The sequence below is a fragment of the Pan paniscus genome, chromosome 5 (assembly GCF_029289425.2).
Source record: "Pan paniscus chromosome 5, NHGRI_mPanPan1-v2.0_pri, whole genome shotgun sequence".
NCBI lineage: Eukaryota > Metazoa > Chordata > Mammalia > Primates > Hominidae > Pan > Pan paniscus.
This window is the reverse complement of record NC_073254.2, coordinates 127,111,979-127,132,351: the sequence shown is the minus strand read 5'-3', so window position 1 is coordinate 127,132,351 and position 20,373 is coordinate 127,111,979. Positions and strand designations below refer to the sequence as shown.

The window sequence follows — 20,373 nt, the reverse complement described above, 5'->3', positions numbered from 1 at the left end:
CTCCCGGGTCCCGCCGGACTCCATGCCGCCCCGCGGGGCCGCAGGAGCCACCCGGGCCCTCGCGCCCCAAGGTCTTTGTGCCGGTGGCGGCGCGGGAAGACCGGCCCCGGGGGCCTGGGCTGCGGCCCAAAGGCCAAAAATGCGAGAGAGGCGTGGGCGCGAGGCGGGACAAGCTCCGCACAGTCGCCGTCCCGCAAGGGGCAAAAAAGTAGAAAAAGCCGTTTGGGGCCAAACTCTCGGGTCTGAGAAACCACGTTTCCGAGGACGAACTCGCGGTGGGAGGACACATGGGGTACAGGGGACATTGTTCGAGGCGCCTGCCCGGCGCGCCGTGGGTGCGCGGCCGCCGCCCCCGCCCCGGGCAGCCAGCGCGGGCCCACGTGGAGCCACTGCGCCGGCCGAGCGCGCCGGGCCGCCTGGGTCCCGGGAGTGCGCGCCCGAGCTCCCCGCCGCGGCCGTTCACGCCCGAGCGCCGCCGCCGCCGGTCCCGCGTGTGCCCCGCTGAGGGGGAGGGGCGGGCCGGGGGTGGGGGCGGAGGGGTTGTGGTTCCACTGCAGCGGGGGCTCCTGTGTCCTTGTGCGGAAATGACACACGGAGTCCCGTCACGTCACGCGAGAGCGCAGCGCACGGACACACACAAAGAGAGGGGAAAATACACGGCGCTCGCCCGCCCGCCGCCCCCAGCGCCTCCCCGGGCCGCCCTGGCCAGGCCCTCCGCGCGCGGCCCCCACTCCCCGGCCCCGCGCCCTCCCCCCCACGTGGCGCCCAAACTCGGCGCGGGCCCGCCCGGCAAAGTACAGAACTCGCGTCCCAGGTAAGTGCGGGGCGGATCAAGCCGGCCGCGCGGCGGCGGCAGCGTTGGCGGCTCCGGGGCGAGCGGCCGGTAGAGTGGCTGCAACATCCATGCCGGGGTGGGGGCGGGAGCAGGGGAGGGGACGCGGAGGGGGGCTGCTCCGAGCGCGCCCGCCGGTAGTAGCGCCCACCCCCGCGCGGGCCGAGCGACCGGAGCGGGCGCCGGGCGCCCACGGGCTCGCCGCGCCCATTGTGCTGCGCGCCCCTTTGTGCCCGCTCGGAACGCGGCGGCTCCATGGCGTTCTGGGGAGCACGCGCGCCGCGCGGGGGCGGGGGGTTCGCGCGGTGGAACCGTCCGCGCCGCCGCCGCCGCCGCCGCCCGCCCCACTCGCGCCGCGCGCTGGCCCCGCACCCCCGCCGGGCGCCGCGATGGAGCGGCCGGGGCGGCCGGAAGGCTCTGCCGTACTCGCGGCGGCTTGGCGCTCGCGCTCGGCGGGGCTTTGGCGGGGCACTGCTCGGCGTGTGGAAGGGGGTGTCGGAGCGGGAGCAGGGGGCGGGGACTGGAGGGAGATGCCGGGCGGCGAGCGGGAGGCCGGGGGAGCCGCCGCTCGGAGGAACGAAGCCTCCGGAGGCTGCAAATGGAGCGAGGCCGGCCCGCGGCGGCGGCGGCCGGGAGCGGAGAGGGATGGGCCCCGCCGCCAGGGGGCGCAGCGCTCCCTTCCCGGCCGTTCCACGGCGGTTCGCGGTTCCCGCTGCCCAGGAGCTGGAGGCGGGCCCGGCGCCTTGGGTGTGCACCCGGGCTGGCGCGAGGCCTGGCCGGCCGGCCGCAAAGCTGAAGCCTGGGGCGCTCGCCGCTCCTCGTGACCGCTCCTTTCCTTCTCTATGATAAACGTGATTTCCCACGCATGCTTTGCCCTTGCCTCATCCGTGAGCTGTGCACCACCGATTTGGAGGCCCTTGTGTGCTTGTTTACCTACGTCTCCCTATGTAGCTATTTTAAACAAGGTGTTTTTACAGAGATAAAAGTTCTATTGATTGCTCAGGTGGTCTTTCTGGAAGAATTCTGCACGTAAACGCTAACTCGACAAGAGTGCCGGGAGGAACAATGTTACTCACTAGAGTTGGAAATGTACAGTTCATCTCCTTAAAGTAACTTTTGAATGGTTGAATACAAATAGTAAACATGCCACAGGGCAGCGTGGCATAGTGCCAGAAAGCTACGGTTGCAGGAAACTGAGGTAATTACGGAAGTGAGTCCTTCAGGTAGCCAGGTATATAAACGGCTGGGATGGAGGACTTTCTCTTGTTACCCGCTCCCCACTTCCACCCTTGCAGTCCGTTTTTCTCTTTTTTTTTTTAAACCATTCATCCCTAGATATTGGCTTTATACTACCATACAAGAGCCTGTCAAGCTTTCCTCGGTACTGGGACTTGGGCAAGATTTTTTATCTCCCTCACAGTTTCACATCCCCAGCCTCTAACCCGGTGTCTCATAACTTAGTAGGCGTTCAGTGCGTATTTCCTTAATGAATGGAGAGAGCCTCTTGGATTCTAGAGGAAAGATGGAGCCAGAGCGCCAGTTGCTGCTGCTGGGTTAGCTGGTGTCTGTGTGGCCCTTGAAATCTGTCACATGAACCTCCTGTCATGGAACATGAGTTTTTTTGTTTTGTTTTGTTTTTTTTTTGAGACGGAGTCTCGCTCTGTCACCCGGGCTGGAGTGCAGTGGCTTGATCTCTGCTCACTGCAACGTCTGCCTCCCGGGTTCAAGCGATTTTCCTGCCTCAGCCTCACGGAGTAGCTGGGATTACAGTCCATGTGCCACCATGCCTTGCTAATGTTTGTATTTGTAGTAGAGACGGAGTTTCACCATGTTGCCCAGGCTGGTTTCCGGACCTCAGGTGATCTGCCTGCCTGGCCTCCCAAAGTGTTGGGATCACAGGCATGAGCCACCGTGCTTTTTTTTTTTTTTTTTTTTTTAAGACAGAGTCTCGCTCTATCACCAGGCTGTAGTGCAGTGGCGTGATCTCTTCTCGCTGCAACTTCCGCCTCCCAGGTTCAAGGGGTTTTCCTGCCACAGCCTCCCGAGTAGCTGGGACTACAGGCGCGTGCCACCACTCCCAGCTAATTTTTTGTATTTTTAGTAGAGACGGGCTTTCACCGTGTTAGCCAGGATGGTCTCAATCTCCTGACCTCATGATCCGCTCACCTTGGCCTCCCAAAATGTTGGGATTACAGGCGTGAGCCACCGCGCCCAGCTTTTCTTTTTTTTTTTTTTTTCTTGAGACAGAGTTTTGCTCTTGTTGCCCAGGCTGGATTGCAATGGCGCGATCTCGGCTCACCGCAGCCTCTGCCTCCTGGGTTCAAGTGATTCTCCTGCCTCAGCCTCCCAAGTAACTGGGATTATAGGGGCGCGCCACCATGCCCGGCTAGTTTTGTATTTTTAGTAGAGGGGATTTCTGCATGTTGGTCAGGCTGGTCTCGAACTCCCGACCTCAGGTCATTCGCCAGCCTCGGCCTCCCAAAGTGCTGGGATTACAGACGTGTACCACTACGCCCAGCGTTTTTTTTTTTTTTTTTTGTTACCAGAGATGCCATCTTCTTGCTGAAGAACTAATATAACGGGAAAGTTTTATGTGATTCCGCCTACCTTCTCCATGCCCAGCAAGACGACAGGCTGGTTAGGAACTGGCAGATGAGACAGTCAGCATCCCAACAATCTATTAACAGGTGCCATATTGACACATTTTCTTTACATCCTCTCCCTGTGGGTTCTTTCTTGGCTCCTAAGCACCCCTGTGTGAGCAGAAGCATAGCAGAATGTCCAATAATTACAAAGAGAAAAATTGGAGTGAGCCCTGACACAGGTTTGATTAGGTGAAAATGTAATATCCTGTATTAATGTCTCACCTGCTACTTTTTAGCGCTGCCTAGAAAGTCCCTGGAAACAATGAGAAGGAAAACAGCATGTTTATATGAATTGTATTGACACCATGATGAGAAGTTTAAATACCTCAAATTGTATAATGTAGAAGCATAGAGTAAGAAGGTCGCTAGCCAACCAGCAAAAATGATTTGGTGTTTGTATATGGGAGGCTGGGATGTAGTGTTTTTTTCCTGGTGCTTAATTTTTTTTTTTTTTTTTTTGAAACGGAGTCTCACTCTGGTGCCCAGGCTGGAGTGCAGTGGCGCGATCTCGGCCCACTGCAACGTCCATCTCCTGGGTTCAAGTGATTCTCCTGCCTCAGCCTCCCAAGTAACTGGGATTACAGGTGCGTGGCACCACACCCATCTAATTTTTGTATTTTTAGTAGAGATGGGGTTTCACCTTATTGGCCAGGTTGGTCTTGAACTCCTGACCTCAAGTGATCCACCGGCCTCAGCCTCCCAAAGTGTTAGGATTACAGGCGTGAGCCATCGTGCCTGGCCTCTTAATTTTGGTGTTAAGTGATAGGTTTTGGTTGCTAACCTAATTGTATTGTTCCCATCATTGGCTAAGGTAAGCTTGGGGAATTAATTGTAGAATTACTCTTTGGAATGGGAAACCTATTCTGTATCTTTTTAGTGGTGTTTATAGGGATGTGTATGTGTTATCTTTCTCTTTTTTTTTTTTTTTCTGAGATGCAGTCTCACTCTGTCACCCAGGCTAAAATGCAGTGGCACAATCTCAGCTCAGTGCATCCTATGCCTCCTGGGTTCAAGTGATTCTCCTGCCTCACCCTCCCGAGTAACTGGGATCACAGGCATGCACTACCATACCTGGCTAATTTTTGTATTTTTAGTAGAGACGGGGTTTCACCATGTTGGCCAGGCTGGTCTCAAACTCCTGACCTTAGGTGATCTGCCCACCTCGGCCTCCCAAAGTGCTGAGATTACAGGCGTGAGCCACCACGCCTAGCCTACATGTGTTATCTTTCATAGAATGATACACTCCTAGAGAGTCAATTTTACTCTGGGAATTTTTGAGACAGGGTCTTTCTCTTTCACCCAACCTGGAGTGCAGTGGCACAGTCTAGGCCCATTGCAACCACTGACTCCCGGGCTCAAGCGATCCTCCCACCTCAGCCTCTCAAGTAGCTGGGCCTACAGGTATGCGCCACCACACCTGGCTAATTTTTTATATTTTTAGTAGATACGGGGTTTCACCATGTTGGCCAGGCTGGTCTCGAACTCCTGAGCTCAAGTGATCTACTTGTGTCGGCCTCCCAAAGTGCTGGGATTGCAGGTGTGAGCCACTGCCTGACCGGGATAAATTTTTAAAATGAAACTTAAATGACTGGGTGCAGTGGCTCACACCTGTAGTCCCAGCACTTTGGGAGGCCGAGGTGGGTGGATCACCTGAAGCCAGGAGTTCCAGACCAGCCTGGCCAACATCGCGAAACCTCGTATCTACTAAAAATACAAAAATTAGCCAGGTATGGTGGTGGGTAATCCCAGCTACTCGGGAGGCTGAAGCGGGAGAATCGCTTGAACCTGGGAGGAGGAGGCTGCAGTGAGCCAAGATCGTGCCACACTGCACTCCAGCCTGGGTGACAGAGCAAGACTCTGTCTCAAAAAGAAAAAGAAATAAAGTCACACACAAAAAAAGTGCTAAAAACTGATTTTTTTGGTGCTTTGTATCACCTTGCTCTGACAGTCTCTTTCCTTCTCCAAATTTGATAATGCTCTTCTTCTGCTTCTGATACGTCAGTATTTCTTGCAACATCATTGTTTCAACCCAGAGCTCTTGTGGTTTCTGGGATTAGCTGCCACAAGTTCCCCACACATGCCAAACTAAGAGCTCTCCATGCCAGTATCAGCCCTCAGAGTGTTAAACAGGAGAGGGGCTGTTTTAAGAGTGGCAGTGAATGCTTGGCATGTTAGTGTGTGATTTTTGTATGAAAACCACTTTTACAAACTATTGTTTTAGAGCTGAAGTTTTCTCAGCAGGTCACCTGATACCATGTTCTCCCTCCAGTTTTTGTAAGACAGAGTCTGGCTGTGTTGACCAGGTTGATCTTGAACTCCTAGGCTCAAGCAATGCTTCCGCCTGAGCCTCTTGAGTAGCTGGGACTATGGGTGCACACCACTGTGCCCAGCTTCCTTTTTTTTTTTTTTGAGTCAGGGTCTCACTCTGTCACCCAGGATGGAGTGCAGTGGCATGATCACAGCTCACTGCAGCTTCAACCTCCTGGGCTCAAACGATCCTCCCACTTCAGCCTCCCAGGTGACTGGAACTACAGGCCTGTGCCACCATGCCTGGCTGATTTTTTTGAGACGGAGTTTTGCCCTTGTTGCCCAGGCTGGAGTGCAATGGCATGATCCCGGCTCACTGCAACCACCGCCTCCCAGGTTCAAGCAATTCTCCTGCCTCAGCCTCCTGAGTAGCTGGGATTTCAGGTGTCCGCCACTACGCCTGGCTAATTTTTGTATTTTTAGTAGAGACGCGGTTTCTCCATGTTTGCCAGGCTGGTCTCGAACTCCTGACTGCAAGTGATCCGTCCGCCTCAGCCTCCCAAAGTGCTGGGGCTACAGGCGTGAGCCACCGTGCCGGCAATTTTTTTGTATTTTTTATAGAGATGGGGATTCACTGTATTGCCCAGGCTGGTCTCAAACTCCTGGAGTCAAGTGTTCCACCTGTCTTTGGCTGAGATTACAGGTGTGAGCCACTATGCCTGCCCCACCTCGATTTTTTTTTTTTTTTTTTTTGAGACAGAGTCTTGCTCTGTCACCCAGGCTGGAGTGCGACGGCACTATCTCAGCTCACTGGACCCTCCATCTCCCAGGTTCAAGGATTCTCTTGCCTCAGCCTCCTAAATAGCTGGGATTACAGGCCCGTGCCACCATACCCAGCTAATTTTTGTATTTTTAGTAGAGACGGGGTTTTGTCATGTTGGCCAGGCTGGTCTCTCAACCTCAGGTGATCTGCCCACCTCGGCCTCCCAAAGTGATGGGATTACAGGCATGAGCCACCACGCCCAGACAGCCCCCCGCCCCCACCAATTTTTAATCCAAGTTGAAACGTGTATTTAAAGTCAGCCCTCTTGGCTGGATGTGGTGGCTCATACCTGTAATCCCAGCACCTTGGGAGGCTGAGGTGGGTGGATCTCTTGAGGCCAGGAGTTCGAGACCAGCCTGGCCAACATGGCGAAACCCCATCTCTAGTGAAAAATACAAAAATTAGCCAGGTGTGGTGGCACATGACTGTTGTCCCAGCTACTCGGGAGGCTGAGACAGGAGAATTGCTTGAACGCGGGATGCAGAGTTGCAGAGAGCCGAGGTCGCACCACTGCACTCCATCCTGGGCAACAGAGCGAGACTCCATCTCAAATCAATCAATCAATCAGCCCTCTTAATTTTTTTTCTACCTATGGCCACCTCTCCTCTTGTCTGATTTTCAGTTATTTCTGACTAGTGAAACACAGTTGCATCAGTATCAGGGCATTGATTGCTCAATTGAATAAGTCATTTACTGGCCTTTTCTTGTATGTCAGGGGCTGTTTTGGTTTGAGCATGGAGCTAGCAGAGCGAAGGACTGAGGCTTGCTTAGGATTGGGGGTGCAGTATACACCCAACTGCCCCGAACCCTAATTAGCTTGTGTGGTCACAAAATAAAACACTTGATAAAATGGGAAGTGCAGCGGAAACTCAGCTTATACCTCCTAGGAAAATTAGTCACCGTTGTGCAGTCAGTCACATGGCTGGATGCTGGAATGTGCGGTCCCTCCTTCCACCTTGAGCCTCAGCTTCTGCATGCCAAGGTTAATACGCAGAGTCTCCTGTGAGCCATGTGAGGAGGTAGCCCTCCACGAGGTTGGGGAGAACGTAAGTGGAACTTCTTAGCTGAGGAAGATGGCACATTTACTCAAGACTCAGAAGACGCAAGTGACCAAAGATTAAGATGCCAAATCACAGGCACGCGGGCAGGGTTGTGCGGCTGTGCTTGGCTGCATGCGGAAGATGAGGTTGTGCTCTGACTGAATAAGGAAGGCAGCTACAATTACAGCTTTAGAAAAACTCTGGGGAAAATTGCCCTGGTTTTGTGAGGACTGGTATTTTTCAAACTGCATTTGCAGATGTGCCTAAAAATAAAAACAAATTGCGAACATGTCCTGCAAGTCCCTTGGGCAGGATGCCACTGCCAAGGGGGCTGGGTCCTGAGACCCTTGAGGCTCCCAGCCGGTCCTGTGAACCCAGAGACCGGCGGCACCAGAGTGGATGGCATGGGAACATTCCTCCTGTCCTCAGGGAGAGCATTTTATTTGGTTTCATCCCCCTCCCTCCAGTTTCTATGTTTCATTGGAAAGAAAAGTTACTAAACCTTTTTAATCTTTTAAGCCATTTTATTTAATTTGCAGTTCTTAAAAATTCACTATTAAAGTGTACTTTAGGCTGGGCGGGATGGCTCACACCTGTAATCCCAGAACTTTGGGAGGCCAAGGCAGGTGGAACTTTGAAGCCAGGAGTTCAAGGCCATCCTGGCCAACATGATAAAACCCTGTCTCTACTGAAAATACAGAAATTAATCAGGCATGGTGGTGCCCACCTGTAATCCCAGCTGCTTGGGAGGCTGAGGCAGGAGAATCGCTTGAACCCAGGAGGCAAAGGTTGCAGTGAGCCAAGATCTTGCCACTGCACTCCAGCCTGGGTGACAGAATGAGACTTTGTCTCAAAAAAATAAAAAAATAAAATGCACTTTAAACATCTTTTCCTTTAAAAAAAAAAAAAAGAAGCTTTATAATAGGTAACATTGAGTGCTATGTGTCAGACACTTTCTCCTTTGTAGTTTTCACAAAAACTTTTTGAGGTGAGGTAGATGTGTCCAGCTCCTATGACAGAATACAGCTTGGATGGGTAGGTAAACAGCTGGCCTGGTGTTAGATGCTAAATATTTTAACTCGGTTAAAAACCTTTTTGGGCTGGGTGCAGTGGCTGATACCTGTAATCTCAGCACTTTGGGAGGCCGAGGCGGGTGGATCAGCTGAGGTCAGGAGTTCCAGACCAGCTGGGCCAACATGGTGAAACACTGTCTCTACTAAAAATACAAAAATTAGCCGGATGTGGTGGTGCATGCCTGTAATCCCAGATACTTGGGAGGCTGAGGCAGGAGAATCACTTGAACCCGGGAGGCAGAGGTTGCAGTGAGCCGAAATTGTGCCACTGCACTCCAGTCTGGGCGACAGAGCGAGACTCCGTCTCAAAAAAAAAAAAAAGCCCTCTTTGAAAACTGGGCTGGGTTAAGGGTCAGGTGTGGTGGCTTGCATCTGAAATCCCAGCACTTTGGGAGGCTGAGGCCGGAGGGTTGCTGGAAGCCCGGAGTTTGAGACCATTTTGGGCAACACCTGGAGACCCTGTCTCTACAAAAAATAAAAAATTAGCTGGGTGTGGTGGCATGCACCTATAGTCCTAGCTACTCACAGGCTGAGATGGGAGAATCATCTGAGCCCAGGAGTTCAAGGCTACAGTGAGCTCTGATCATACTACTGCACTCTGCCTGGGTAACAGAGCAAGACCCCCATCTCTGGGGAAAAAAAAAAAAAAAATGAAAAAACTGGATTAAAAGCCAGGGTTTCATGCAGTTCCATCTGACTCCAAAGTTTAGTAAAGAATTCCATTTTTTGGAGGGTCACCTGCACTAATTCCTGCCTTGGTCACAGACTGGCCCATCTGGCTTGTTGACTTGCTCATGCACCTGCACCCAGCTCACAGCTTAGCAGGAAGAGGGAAAGAAAGCTGGGAGGTCATGGCCCATTCCTCAGTCCCAGCTTCCTTGGAAGGCTGGAATGAAGCTCTCATGCCGGGAGTCTCCTGAAGTCCTTCCTACTCCCTGGTCTCAGCTGCATCCCTTGGGCAGCACAAATCACCCCCACCCCCGCCCCGTTCCCTATCTGCACAAGAAGCAGTGCTTGTGGGGACTGTGTGGGTTGACATATGTAACACTTAGAACATGAAGCCTGTGCCACATGAATACTAACTACTGTCCCCCTCTTCTAGGTTTAATTTTTAGAAGTCAATGTCACCTGTAGCAGAGAAGTTCCTTGAAATCAAATCAGACATATGGCAATTGTGAAAAGATTGAAGTAAGGTTTAGGTCTTGGTTAAATTTTTAAAATCCTTGAGTTTGTTTTGTTAATGACTGAGCATATTCTCTCCACTTTACCTTTTGTGTGTGGCAGGGGCCACACAGCCACCATCCCTGTTGTTTCAGGTTCCAATCACATTCCTGTTCTGGGGCCCACATTCTCAAGGGAATCTTCTGGTAGTGAGAGTTTGCTTCAGTTTACATCTGGAAACAGCTCTTAGGGGTAAGGGGGATTTGCCCCTGAGTGGCATGAGGTCAGGGCTGCTGGGGCCAGGTCTTCCTGGACTGGCACCTCAGCACAGTGGCGAGGACATCTCTGATCTAGCAGGGTAAAATCCGGAGTCAGCTGGCTGGAATTTGAACCTCCAGGTTGCAGGAAGCCCAAGTACTTCCCATTTCTGGGCCTGCCGCTTGTCCTGTGTGACTCCCCGGCCCACAGGCCTCTGGCAGCTCTGATTAGGCTCACGCTGCTGTCCCAAAAGACCTGGTCTGTCTGCTCTCTCCACAGCAACTGACTATTCAAAGAACTTGATAGAAAGGTACCCCGGGCCACTCCCAGCCGCCTATGGGTTCACTAGAGAATGTCCTTTTGGAAATCTATGGGCTGGACAGGGAAAAGGCCAGTGATCCTGATCAACTGCCCCCTGCTTAGAAGACCATGTCATCTCCCATCCCAGTTCTTTTTTTTTTTTTTTTCTTTTTTGAGACAGAGTCTTTCTCTGTCTCCCAGACTGGAGTGCAGTGGCGCGATCTCGGCTCACTGCAACCTCTGTCTCCCAGGTTCAAGCGATTCTCCTGCCTCAGCCTCCGGAGTAGCTGGGACTACAGGTGGGTGCCTCCACGCCCAGCTAATTTTTGTATTTTTAGTAGAGACGGGGTTTCACCATGTTGGCCAGGATGGGCTCCATCTCTTGACCTCGTGATCCACCTGGCTTGGCCTCGAAAAATGCTGGGATTACGGGTGTGAGCCACTGCGCCCAGCCAACAGTGGACTTTTTAACCAAATATCCTTTCGTGCTTGCTGATTTTTGTTCTGTGTGCATGTACAGTCAGCCCCGCCACATCTGCAGGTTCATCCAACTGCAGGTAGAAAATATTCCAGAAGCTGGAGCTGGACACAGTGGCTCACACCTCTAATCCCAGCACTTTGGGAGGTCGAGGTGGGTGGATTGCTTGAGCCCCAGAGTTTGAGACCAGCTTGGGCAACGTAGGGAGGCCCATCTCTACAAAATAAAAAACTGTATGTGGTGTATGTGGTGGCGCATGCCTGTGGTCCCAGCTGCTTGGGAGGCTGAGGTGGGAGGATGGCTTGAGTCCAGGAGGTTAAGGCTGCAGTAAGACACGATCATACCACTGCACTGCAGCCTGGGTGACAGAACCCATCTTAAAAAAATAAAAAATCCAAAAGAAAAACCAGTAAAAAATTACACCATGAAAAAACTATACACTATAACCACTATTTATATACCACTTACATTGTATTATTATAAGTAATCTGGAGATGATTTAAAGTATACAGGAGGATGTACACAGGTTACATGCAAATATTATGCTATTTTTTATCAGGGACTTGAACATCTGTGGATTTGGGTGTCACTGGGAGTCTTGGAACCAACCCCCTGAGGATACTAAGGCATGACTATATTACCTGGTAAAAAATGGGGAAAAGCCGCATTATGTATCTTCCCTCTTAAAATGAACTCTAAAAAGATGAAGTGTCCTGTAATGTGTAACTCTTTCCAGCCTATCTCTTTGTGATGTGGTTCTTCCTAAGCAGCAGTGGATGGTTCTCACTTCTCTGCCTTTTCCTTGCCTTTCTTCACAGCCTTTCTTCCTCCTCAGTGTCCCTTCCACTCAAGCCAGGTGCATGCTGGTATTCTGGATTCCAGCGTGAAGCATAGAAGTAGCCCTAAGCCCTGCAAGTTACTGGATTTATGTAGCCAATTTAAACAACGTATCCATTGTAATTTGATATTTGAGTGGCTAAAGCATCTTGTTATTTCTGAACATTTGGGATTATCCTCCTTTTTGTGCTTTTTGTAAACTGAAGGCTTTTCTGATGACCTTCTAATCTTTCCTCACCCACATGCCCTGAATGGAAGATTGAACACTGCCTATCTCTCTCTGTGCAGAAGGATAGAGACTAGTAGGCATTTAAATAAAATTATATATATTCCTGCGAGCTCTGCAACATTTAAAACCTTTCTGTACCAATGACAGTCATTTTGCCTGGGGCTTCCTAGGCTATTTGTTTAAGAAAAACACAGGAGCATTTTCACTTATTAAATTAACCACTGGAGATTGGTCTTGTTTGGGAGTTGCTCTCTCATGTCTTTGAAACCTGTGGCATTTTAACTCCAGGCAGCTGCAAGCTTCATGGGTCTCATAGGCACACATCTCCTTCTTTTGTTTAAACTTTCTCTTGGCTTGGTCAAGGGCTTCTCTCTTTTTCTTTTTTCTTTCTTTTTTGAGATGGAGTCTTGCTCTGTTGCCCAGGCTGGAGTGCAGTGGCACAATCTCGGCTCACTGCAGGCTCTGCCTCCTGGGTTCATGCCATTCTCCTGCCTCAGCCTCCCGAGTAGCTGGGACTATGGGCACCCGCCACCACGCCTGGCTAATTTTTTTTTGTTTTTTTTTTTTTAGTAGAGATGGGGTTTCACTGTGTTAGCCAGGATGGTCTCCATCTCCTGACCTCGTGATCCGCCCGCCTCCAAAGTGCTGGGGTTACAGGTGTGAGCCACCACGCCCGGCCTTCTCTTTTTTCTTTGTTTTTTCTTTCTTTCTTTCTTTCTTTTTTTTTTTTTTTTGAGACGGAGTTTCGCTCTTGTTGCCCAGCCTGGCGTTGAATGGCGCGATCTCGGCTTCTCACAACTTCCGCCTCCTGGATTCAAGCGATTCTCCTGCCTCAGCCTCCTGAGTAGCTGGGATTACAGGCACGCGCCACCATGCCCAGCTAATTTTGTATTTTTAGTAGAGATGGGGTTTCTGCATGTTAGTCAGGCTGGTCTCCAACTCCCACCCTCAGGTGATCCGCCCGCCTTGGCCTCCCAAAGTCCTGGGATTACAGGCGTGTGCCACCGTGCCTGGCCTCTTTTTTCTTTTTCTTTTTTCCTAGGCTTAGCTCGGCTGTCTGAGGGACATAGAACAGACATCCCTTGGGGAGAAAGTTGATTTTGGGGAACGTGTGGATGTGTTGACTGTCCCATAATTTGAGGTTTGTGGTGGGAGGCATGAGAACGTTTTGAAAGTGAGAGAATGTCAGAATGAGAAGTTCTCCAGAGTCCAGGAGGCAAAGGGAATGCTCACAGCAGCCTTTAGGAGGTGGGTGCTGTGGTGGTTGGGTAGTTGTGGCAGCGCCTACGTAGCCTATAGTCAGGCAGGCGAGAGGAATGTCTGTGGCATGCTAGGCATCTGGGTGCTGGGTGTCCACCCAGGAGGAGCAGAGCTTGTGACCCTCATCTGGGCAGGTGACCAGGAAATGGAGGTAGTAGTGTGCTCCCCATCCCCTTTCTGCCCAGCTGTGACATTGTTGATGTGCTGTCCCTGCGCCAGCTGGGGATGCAGGGAGTAGCCTACACATCCCTCTTGTAGAAGCTTTTCTGTATTGTGGGGTGGAGTCTGTTTCTACGTACGGAGCAGACTGACTTTCCAGAGTGCTAATGGAGGGCAGAAGGAGATGTGGTTTCCTGGTGCTGTTGGACAGAGGGACTCAAATTTGGAAACAGGCCCATGGTTCATCAGAAGAAGCTTAACAAAAGAATGAAGACTCTATTATTTCCTCCCTGGCTGGCTGAGGGAAGGCACAGAAAGACTCGATTTGAAGCCAGGTTCTGCCACTCAGTGATGTGACACTGGAGGAGTTACCTGTCCTGGGTTTCTCTATTTGTTGAAATTGGAACTAAAATAGCTCAGGGTGAGGCACAGGCACACATGCAGTGGCCAGCCCAGTGCCTGGTGTGAAGTTGGTGGGCTGCAGATGTTACAGGGGATGCTCACCTCACTCCCCACTGCGCAAGCCAGGGGCAAGCGCGAGGTTTCCAGGCCTTGCAAATGGGAGATTCCCCAGCTTCTTAATGAGCGAAGCTGATTTGCTGGCCTGGAGGGAAGGGGCCCACCATGCTGTGTTCTGGGCTACTTCTGGGCTAACCTAGCATCTGTCACTAGTCTATAAATGGACACGGAAGTGTTTTCCAAAGCACAAGCACTCGGTGTCTTGAATGCCCAGGCAGCCGCACCAGCACCCCTTCCTCCCACCTCAGCTGCATGAGCCCTCTGGGGTTTCTGCCCACTGCAGGTGGCTGAGATGTGTGCTCTTCCTTCATCACTTTCTGGGGGCTCAAAATTCAGAGGCCAAATTGCCTGCTGTAGGGTCACATGGTGGTAGTTCAGAAAATAGCCTCCTTCCAACCCCACTGGAAACAAGGAAAAATAAAAAAACAGAAAATAGGCTTTCTGCTCACCAAGCCACATTCCCGGCAGGCTCCATGTGGCAGCCTGGACTCCAGCCCTGCGCTGCTCCCTATGTGATGGGCCTGCCAGAGACACATGGTTGGGCGAATATAATGGCAGATAAATAGACTGCCCTTCTCACCACCCATGGCCCTGTCTGCTGTGTTCTCTCATTGATGCCTGTTTTGTTTTGTTCTAGTATTTGCCCATCCTTTTAGTGCTTTCCACTTACCAGAATCTTTGACTCTTTGCAATTTTTCTTTCACCATGACCCTTTTCCTCCCCAAATAAACCAACCGCTGTCTCCTCCCTCTCTGCCTTTTCTCTGCCAAATGTAATTTGTTTTGTAAAGTATGTCCGCCTCTGACAGCCATCGTTTCGCCCCATCTGTTCTGCATCTCAGAACTCCCCTTGATTGGCAGGAGTGGGTTATGTGACCATGGCAGTTTCCAAGGGCAGGGGCATTCAGGTGACCTGCAGTGTGTTTCCTTGAGAGGCCTCCTACCAGGCTGGGAATCCGGTCTTGAATTTCTGCCTGGCATTGTCCAGCCCTTCTAGCCACTCAGAGACACCCAGCTCAGATGATGGTGATCCAAAGTGAGGTGTAGTTCCTTGAAATACAGTGGAAGGAGTTGCTAAAATTTAACTCTGGTAAAATAGTTCTCGGACCCTTGAAGTTGACTTATTATTTGTTTTCTGTCAATATCACCCTGTGTGTAATGTTTTTTCAGGTAGGAGATGGCTTGGTGAGTAGGAATTATTTTCAGTTTCAAATCTCATTTTGGTTTTCATTCCTCTGAAAATTAGCAATACAGGGATGAAAAGAATTGTGCCTGTCTTGCACTATTGTGCACTGTTCTTGAACTAAAAATAGTGCTTCACATCATAAGCACTGTATGTGTTGCCATTATTAGTAACCTTTGCAGTGATGATTGTGCTCATGGATCACCCAGACACACTCTCCGTCTTGCTGCCATCCCCGCCCCATTCACCCGTCTAAAACAGGTACTGTATGTCAAACACACACCATTCTGTGGCTACTCCTTGAATGGTTCACTGAACATTTTAGATGGCTTCATGCTTACAGAGTTTCTTTCTTTTTTTTTTTGAGACAGAGTCTCACTCTGTCACCCAGGCTGGGGTATAGTGGTGTGATCTTGGCTCACTGCAACCTCTGCCTCCCGGGTTCAAGCAGTTCTCCTGCCTCAGTCTCCCAAGTAGCTGGGACTATAGGCGTGTGCCACCATGCCCAGCTAATTTTTGTATTTTTAGTAGAGATGGGGTTTCACCATGTTGGCCAGGCTGGTGTTGAACTTCTGACCCCAGGTGATTCGCCCACCTCAGCCTCCCAAAGTGCTGGGATTACAGGCACGAGCCACCATTCCCGGCCAGAAATTTCTTAAGAGATACTTCTTGGTCCTGCTCTCCACTCATCCTCAACCAAAATGAGAACTCTGTGTTTGTAGTCAGCTTAATCAGTTGTGGGGATCACAACTCCCAAGTGTCAACATTAAAGATTGCAATGTATATTCTCCAAATGTTACTACCTTTGTATCTTGTACTATTTATGTACATGCTGTCATGGTATTCGGAGATATCAGAGACTTAGTGGTAATTTTGTTTGTTTTGTTTTAGTGGTGCTTTGCCTCATGGTGTCAGTTCCATTCCAGCTGAGGCAGGCAGGTTTTGCTTCAGACCCTGCAGCCTGGAACAGAGCACTGCCCCCCTTTCTAATGAAGCTTAGGCTGGGCACAATGGCTCACACCTCTAATCCCAGCACTTTGGGAGGCTGAGGTGGGCGGATCATGAGGTCAGGAGATCGAGACCATCCTGGCTAACACGATGAAACCCTGTCTCTACTAAAAATACAAAAAATTAGCTGGGAGTGGTGGCATATGCCTGTAGTCCCAGCTACTCGGGAGGCAGAGGCAGGAGAATCACTTGAACCCAGGAGGCGGAGGTTGCAGTGAGCCAAGATTGCGCCACTGCACTCCAGCCTGGTGACAGAGCAAGATTCCGTTTCATAAACAAATAAATGAAATAAAGTATTGTATTTAGCCCAGTAAGTCCAAATTATTATCATTTCAACATGTAATCAATATAAAGCAATTATTAGGGCTGGGCACTGTGGCTCAGATGTGTAATCCCAGCACTTTGGGAGGCCAAGGTGGAAGGATCGCTTGAGGAGTTCAAGAGCAGCCTGGTCAACATAGTGAAACCGCATCTCTACAAAAAAATTTTTTAATTAGCTGTGGGTGGCGGCATGTGGTACCTGTAGTCCTAGCCATTCCAGAGGCTGAGGCAGGAGGATTGCTAGAGCCCAGGAATCAGAGGCTGCAATGAGCCATGATAGTGCTACTGTACTCCAGCCAGGGTGAAAAGAGTGAGACCTTTCCTCTAAAAAAAAAAAAAAAGAATTACTAGTGAGATATTTTGCATTTCTGTTACTAAGTCTGAGATTTGGTGTGTATTTTACACTTATAGCACATCTCCATTGGACTAGCCACATTTTGAGTCCTTGGTAGCCAGGTGTGGCTAGTAGCCACCTTCAGGTCATGGGCAGCACAGTTCTCTTGACAACCGTAAGTCCTAAGATTTCAGGATCCATGGCCCCCATCCTTCAGCCTATTTGTTTTGTGGCTGGAATTTATAAGCATGGACTTAAAAGAGATAATTAAAATTGGGGTCTTTTTTAAGAGTTGATTTGTTCGTGTAATGTTCCCATGGCTCAGTAAGTGGCTATCAGTGGATGGTGTAAGACACGTTCTGCTCACATAAAGTCTTGGAGAAGAGCTCCCAGCAGGGATGCACAAGGCCTGGCTGCTCCTGAGTGTCTGCAGACAAGATTAGGAGGACACATGCTTCCACAGTGCTGTGCTGCTCTGTTACCTAGAGCCGGGGTTGGGAGGGTAAGAGGATTTTCTGTGGGTAGAGAAAATTAAGAAATAAATCAAGCAATAAGTCAATACATTGTCTTTGTCTTTTTATTTAGCGGAATAGAAGATGAACTCAACTGAATTCACCGAAGATGTAGAAGAAGGTAAAAAAAAAATGCCCTTTTTGAAAAATGTTTTTAACTGAATACTTTTGATCAGGTCATACATTCACATGGTCCAAAAATATACAGTTATATAGTGAAAAGTCCCCTCCACCCACACACTTGTTCCCCGGTTCCCATCCCCCTCCACCCACACACTTGTTATAAGCACCTTGTGTCGCTTTTTAAAAATTACTTTTTTAAAGCACAAAAAGATAATATTTTATGTCTCTCCTTTCACTGTCTTCCCCCCCAAAAAAAGATGTTTAAACCAATTTGAACTAAATGCTCTTGGAACATGGCTTTATTGTACAGCACTAGTGCGGTGAGATAAAGATTGCATTGTTGGAAAGCTCAGGTTTGTTACGACTAGACATCATTATCTCAGCACTGGTGTCAAAGGGCGGCCCACAGACACCCTGCTGCTCAGAGAACCCTGCTGATCTCTGAGCAGCCCTGGTTTTTCCCACTGAGCCCTATTTCTTCTCTGACACAGTTCTAAAAAGTATCACTGTGAAAGTGGAGACAGAGGCTGAAGATGCTGCTCTGGACTGCTCCGTGAATTCCAGGACTTCTGAGAAGCACTCTGTGGACAGCGTCCTCACTGCCCTGCAGGACTCCAGCAAACGAAAGCAGCTGGTCAGCGATGGCCTGCTAGACTCTGTCCCTGGCGTGAAGAGGAGGCGGCTGATCCCCGAGGTGAGGGCCTAGCTGCTGTCACTCTTTGCTTGGGCTCTAACCCTCTCTGATTCCATACTGAATCTCCCTCTTGTTTTGGGCATCCTGGCAACTGCTGAACCCTTGGGCATGGGAAGGTTTCATTTAAGCTATCCCATCTCTGGCTTCAGTTTCTCGAAAGTGTCTGTCTTTAACTGGAATTCTTGTTTGTGTTTGGATTCCTGGTGGGTAAAGGGAGCCTTCACATTGCAGCTGCTTTTGTGTTATTTTGCTGTGCTTTGTGGGGGATAGCAGGAGCTTGCTGATAGTGAGGACGGTTAACGTAAGCCTACCACACTTGACATAGTAGCTGATTCTTGCAAAAGTGGGGCATTAGCTGGAGGTCAGGTCTTTTCCTAAATTAAATCTATCATTCACTTATTTAAATAGAGACTGGATCTCACTATGTTGCCCAGGCTGGTCTTGAACTTCTGGCCTCAAGTGATCCTCCTGACTTGGCCTCCCAAAGTGCTGGGATTACAGGCGTGAGCCATAGTGCACAGCCAACTCTTTGTTTAATTGGTTTGTTTTAACTCTCCCCTGTTGGATGTTAGGGCAGATCCAAACAAATTAGGAAGTCATACATTTTAGGGATTTGGTTAGGCTTTAATTTGCATAATGATGAGACTAAGATTTTAACCAAGATTTAAATATACATGTTTATAGTGAGGACCTACATTCCACATCATGGAACATTGAGTGATAGGTTTGTTGGGTTTTTTTTTTTTTTTTTTTTTTTTGAGACGGAGTTTTGCTGTTCTTGCCCAGGCTGGAGTGCAGTGGCTCAATCTCAGCTCACAGCAACCTCTGCCTCCTAGGTTCAAGCGATTCTCCTACCTCAGCCTCCCGAGAAGCTGAGATTACAGGCATGCGCCACCACGCCCAGCTAATTTTGTATTTTTAGTAGATACAGGGGTTCTCCATGTTGGCCAAGCTGGTCTTGAACTCCCGACCTCAGGTGATCTGCCTGCCTTGGCCTCCCAAAGTGCTGGGATTACAGGTGTGAGCCACTGTGCCTGGCCATGAGTGATACTTTTATTTACTATTTTATTTATTCAGGGGTTTTTTTTTTCTAACTCTTTATTCTGGTCTGAATGGCTTTTCTTTTTTAAACAACTTGTTTCTCTAATTTATTTGGGTTTTAATTTTTTTTTTCATCTTTGAGACAGAGTTTCACTCTTGTTGCCCAGGCTGGAGTGCAATGGCGCGATCTTGGCTTACCGCAACCTCCGCCTCCTGGGTTCAAGCAATTCTCCTGCCTCAGCCTCCCAAGTAGCTGGGATTATAAGCGTGTGCCACCACGCCCGGCTAGTTTTTGTATTTTTAGTAGAGACAGGGTTTCTTCATGTTGGTCAGGCTGGTCTCAATCTTCTGACCTCAGGTGATCCGCCTGCCTCAGCCTCCCAAAGTGCTCGGATTACAGGTGTGAGCCACTGCATCAGGCCCAAAACAACTTTATTAAGATATAATTCACATACTATACCTTTCACCAATTTAAGTTATATAATTTAATGTTTTTGTTTGTTTGTTTGTTTTTGTCTGAGACAGGGTCTCGCTCTGTCGCCCAGGCTGGAATGCAGTGGCGCAATCTCAGCTCACTGCAACATCTGCAGTGTTGGTCCAGGCTGGTCTCAAACTCCAGACCTCAAGTGGTCTGCCTGTCTTGGCCTCCCAAAGTGCTGGGATTACAAGCGTGAGCCACCGCGCTCAGCCCTAGTTTAATGGTTTTTAGTATATTCCCAGAGTTATGCTATTTTAGGACATTTTTATAACCTTACAAAGAGTCCCTGCCCATTAGCAGTAGCTCCTCATTCCCTACTTTTCCAGCTACTGACAATCACTAATGTACTTTCTAAGGATTTGCCTATTGTGGGCATTTCATTTTTATTTTTAATTGATTGATTGATTGATGGATGGATGGAGTCTCGCTGTGTGGCCCAGGCTTGGAGTGCAGTGTCATGAGCTCAGCTCACTGCAGCCTCTGTCTCCTTGTTCAAGCGATTCTCCTGCCTCAGCCTCCCGAGTAGCTGGGATTACAGGTGGGCACCACCACGCCTGGCTAATTTTTGTATTTTTAGTAGAGACAGGGTTTCACTATGTTGGCCAGGCTGGTCTCAAACTCCTGACCTCACGTAATTCACTCACCTCGGCCTTCCAGATTGCTGGGATTACAGGCGTGAGTCACTATGCCCGGCCAGTTCTAGGCATTTCATGTAATGTAATCATATGTTCTATGGCCATATGTGTCTGGCTTCTTAGCATAATGTTTTCAAGGTTCATCATCTATGTATCAGTACTTCATTTCTTTTTGTTTTAACAG

General features: G+C 49.8%; 1 protein-coding gene across 2 annotated transcripts in view; it reads left to right on the top strand.

Moving 5' to 3' along the window:
- The first annotated feature begins 388 nt into the window (after positions 1-388).
- BEND3 (BEN domain containing 3) overlaps positions 389-20,373 on the top strand; it is a 51,138-nt gene continuing 31,153 nt past the window's right edge. Inside the window, exons 1-3 of one of the 2 annotated variants that reach the window (XM_034962645.4) lie at positions 389-814; positions 17,292-17,339; positions 17,833-18,035. In XM_034962645.4, the coding sequence (XP_034818536.1) occupies positions 17,303-17,339; positions 17,833-18,035 (240 nt within the window). In that variant the 5' untranslated portion in view covers positions 389-814; positions 17,292-17,302. Of the gene's footprint in view, positions 815-5,122; positions 9,849-17,291; positions 17,340-17,832; positions 18,036-20,373 lie in introns of those variants that run through there. The other variant, XM_057302573.2, reaches the window with a different exon arrangement.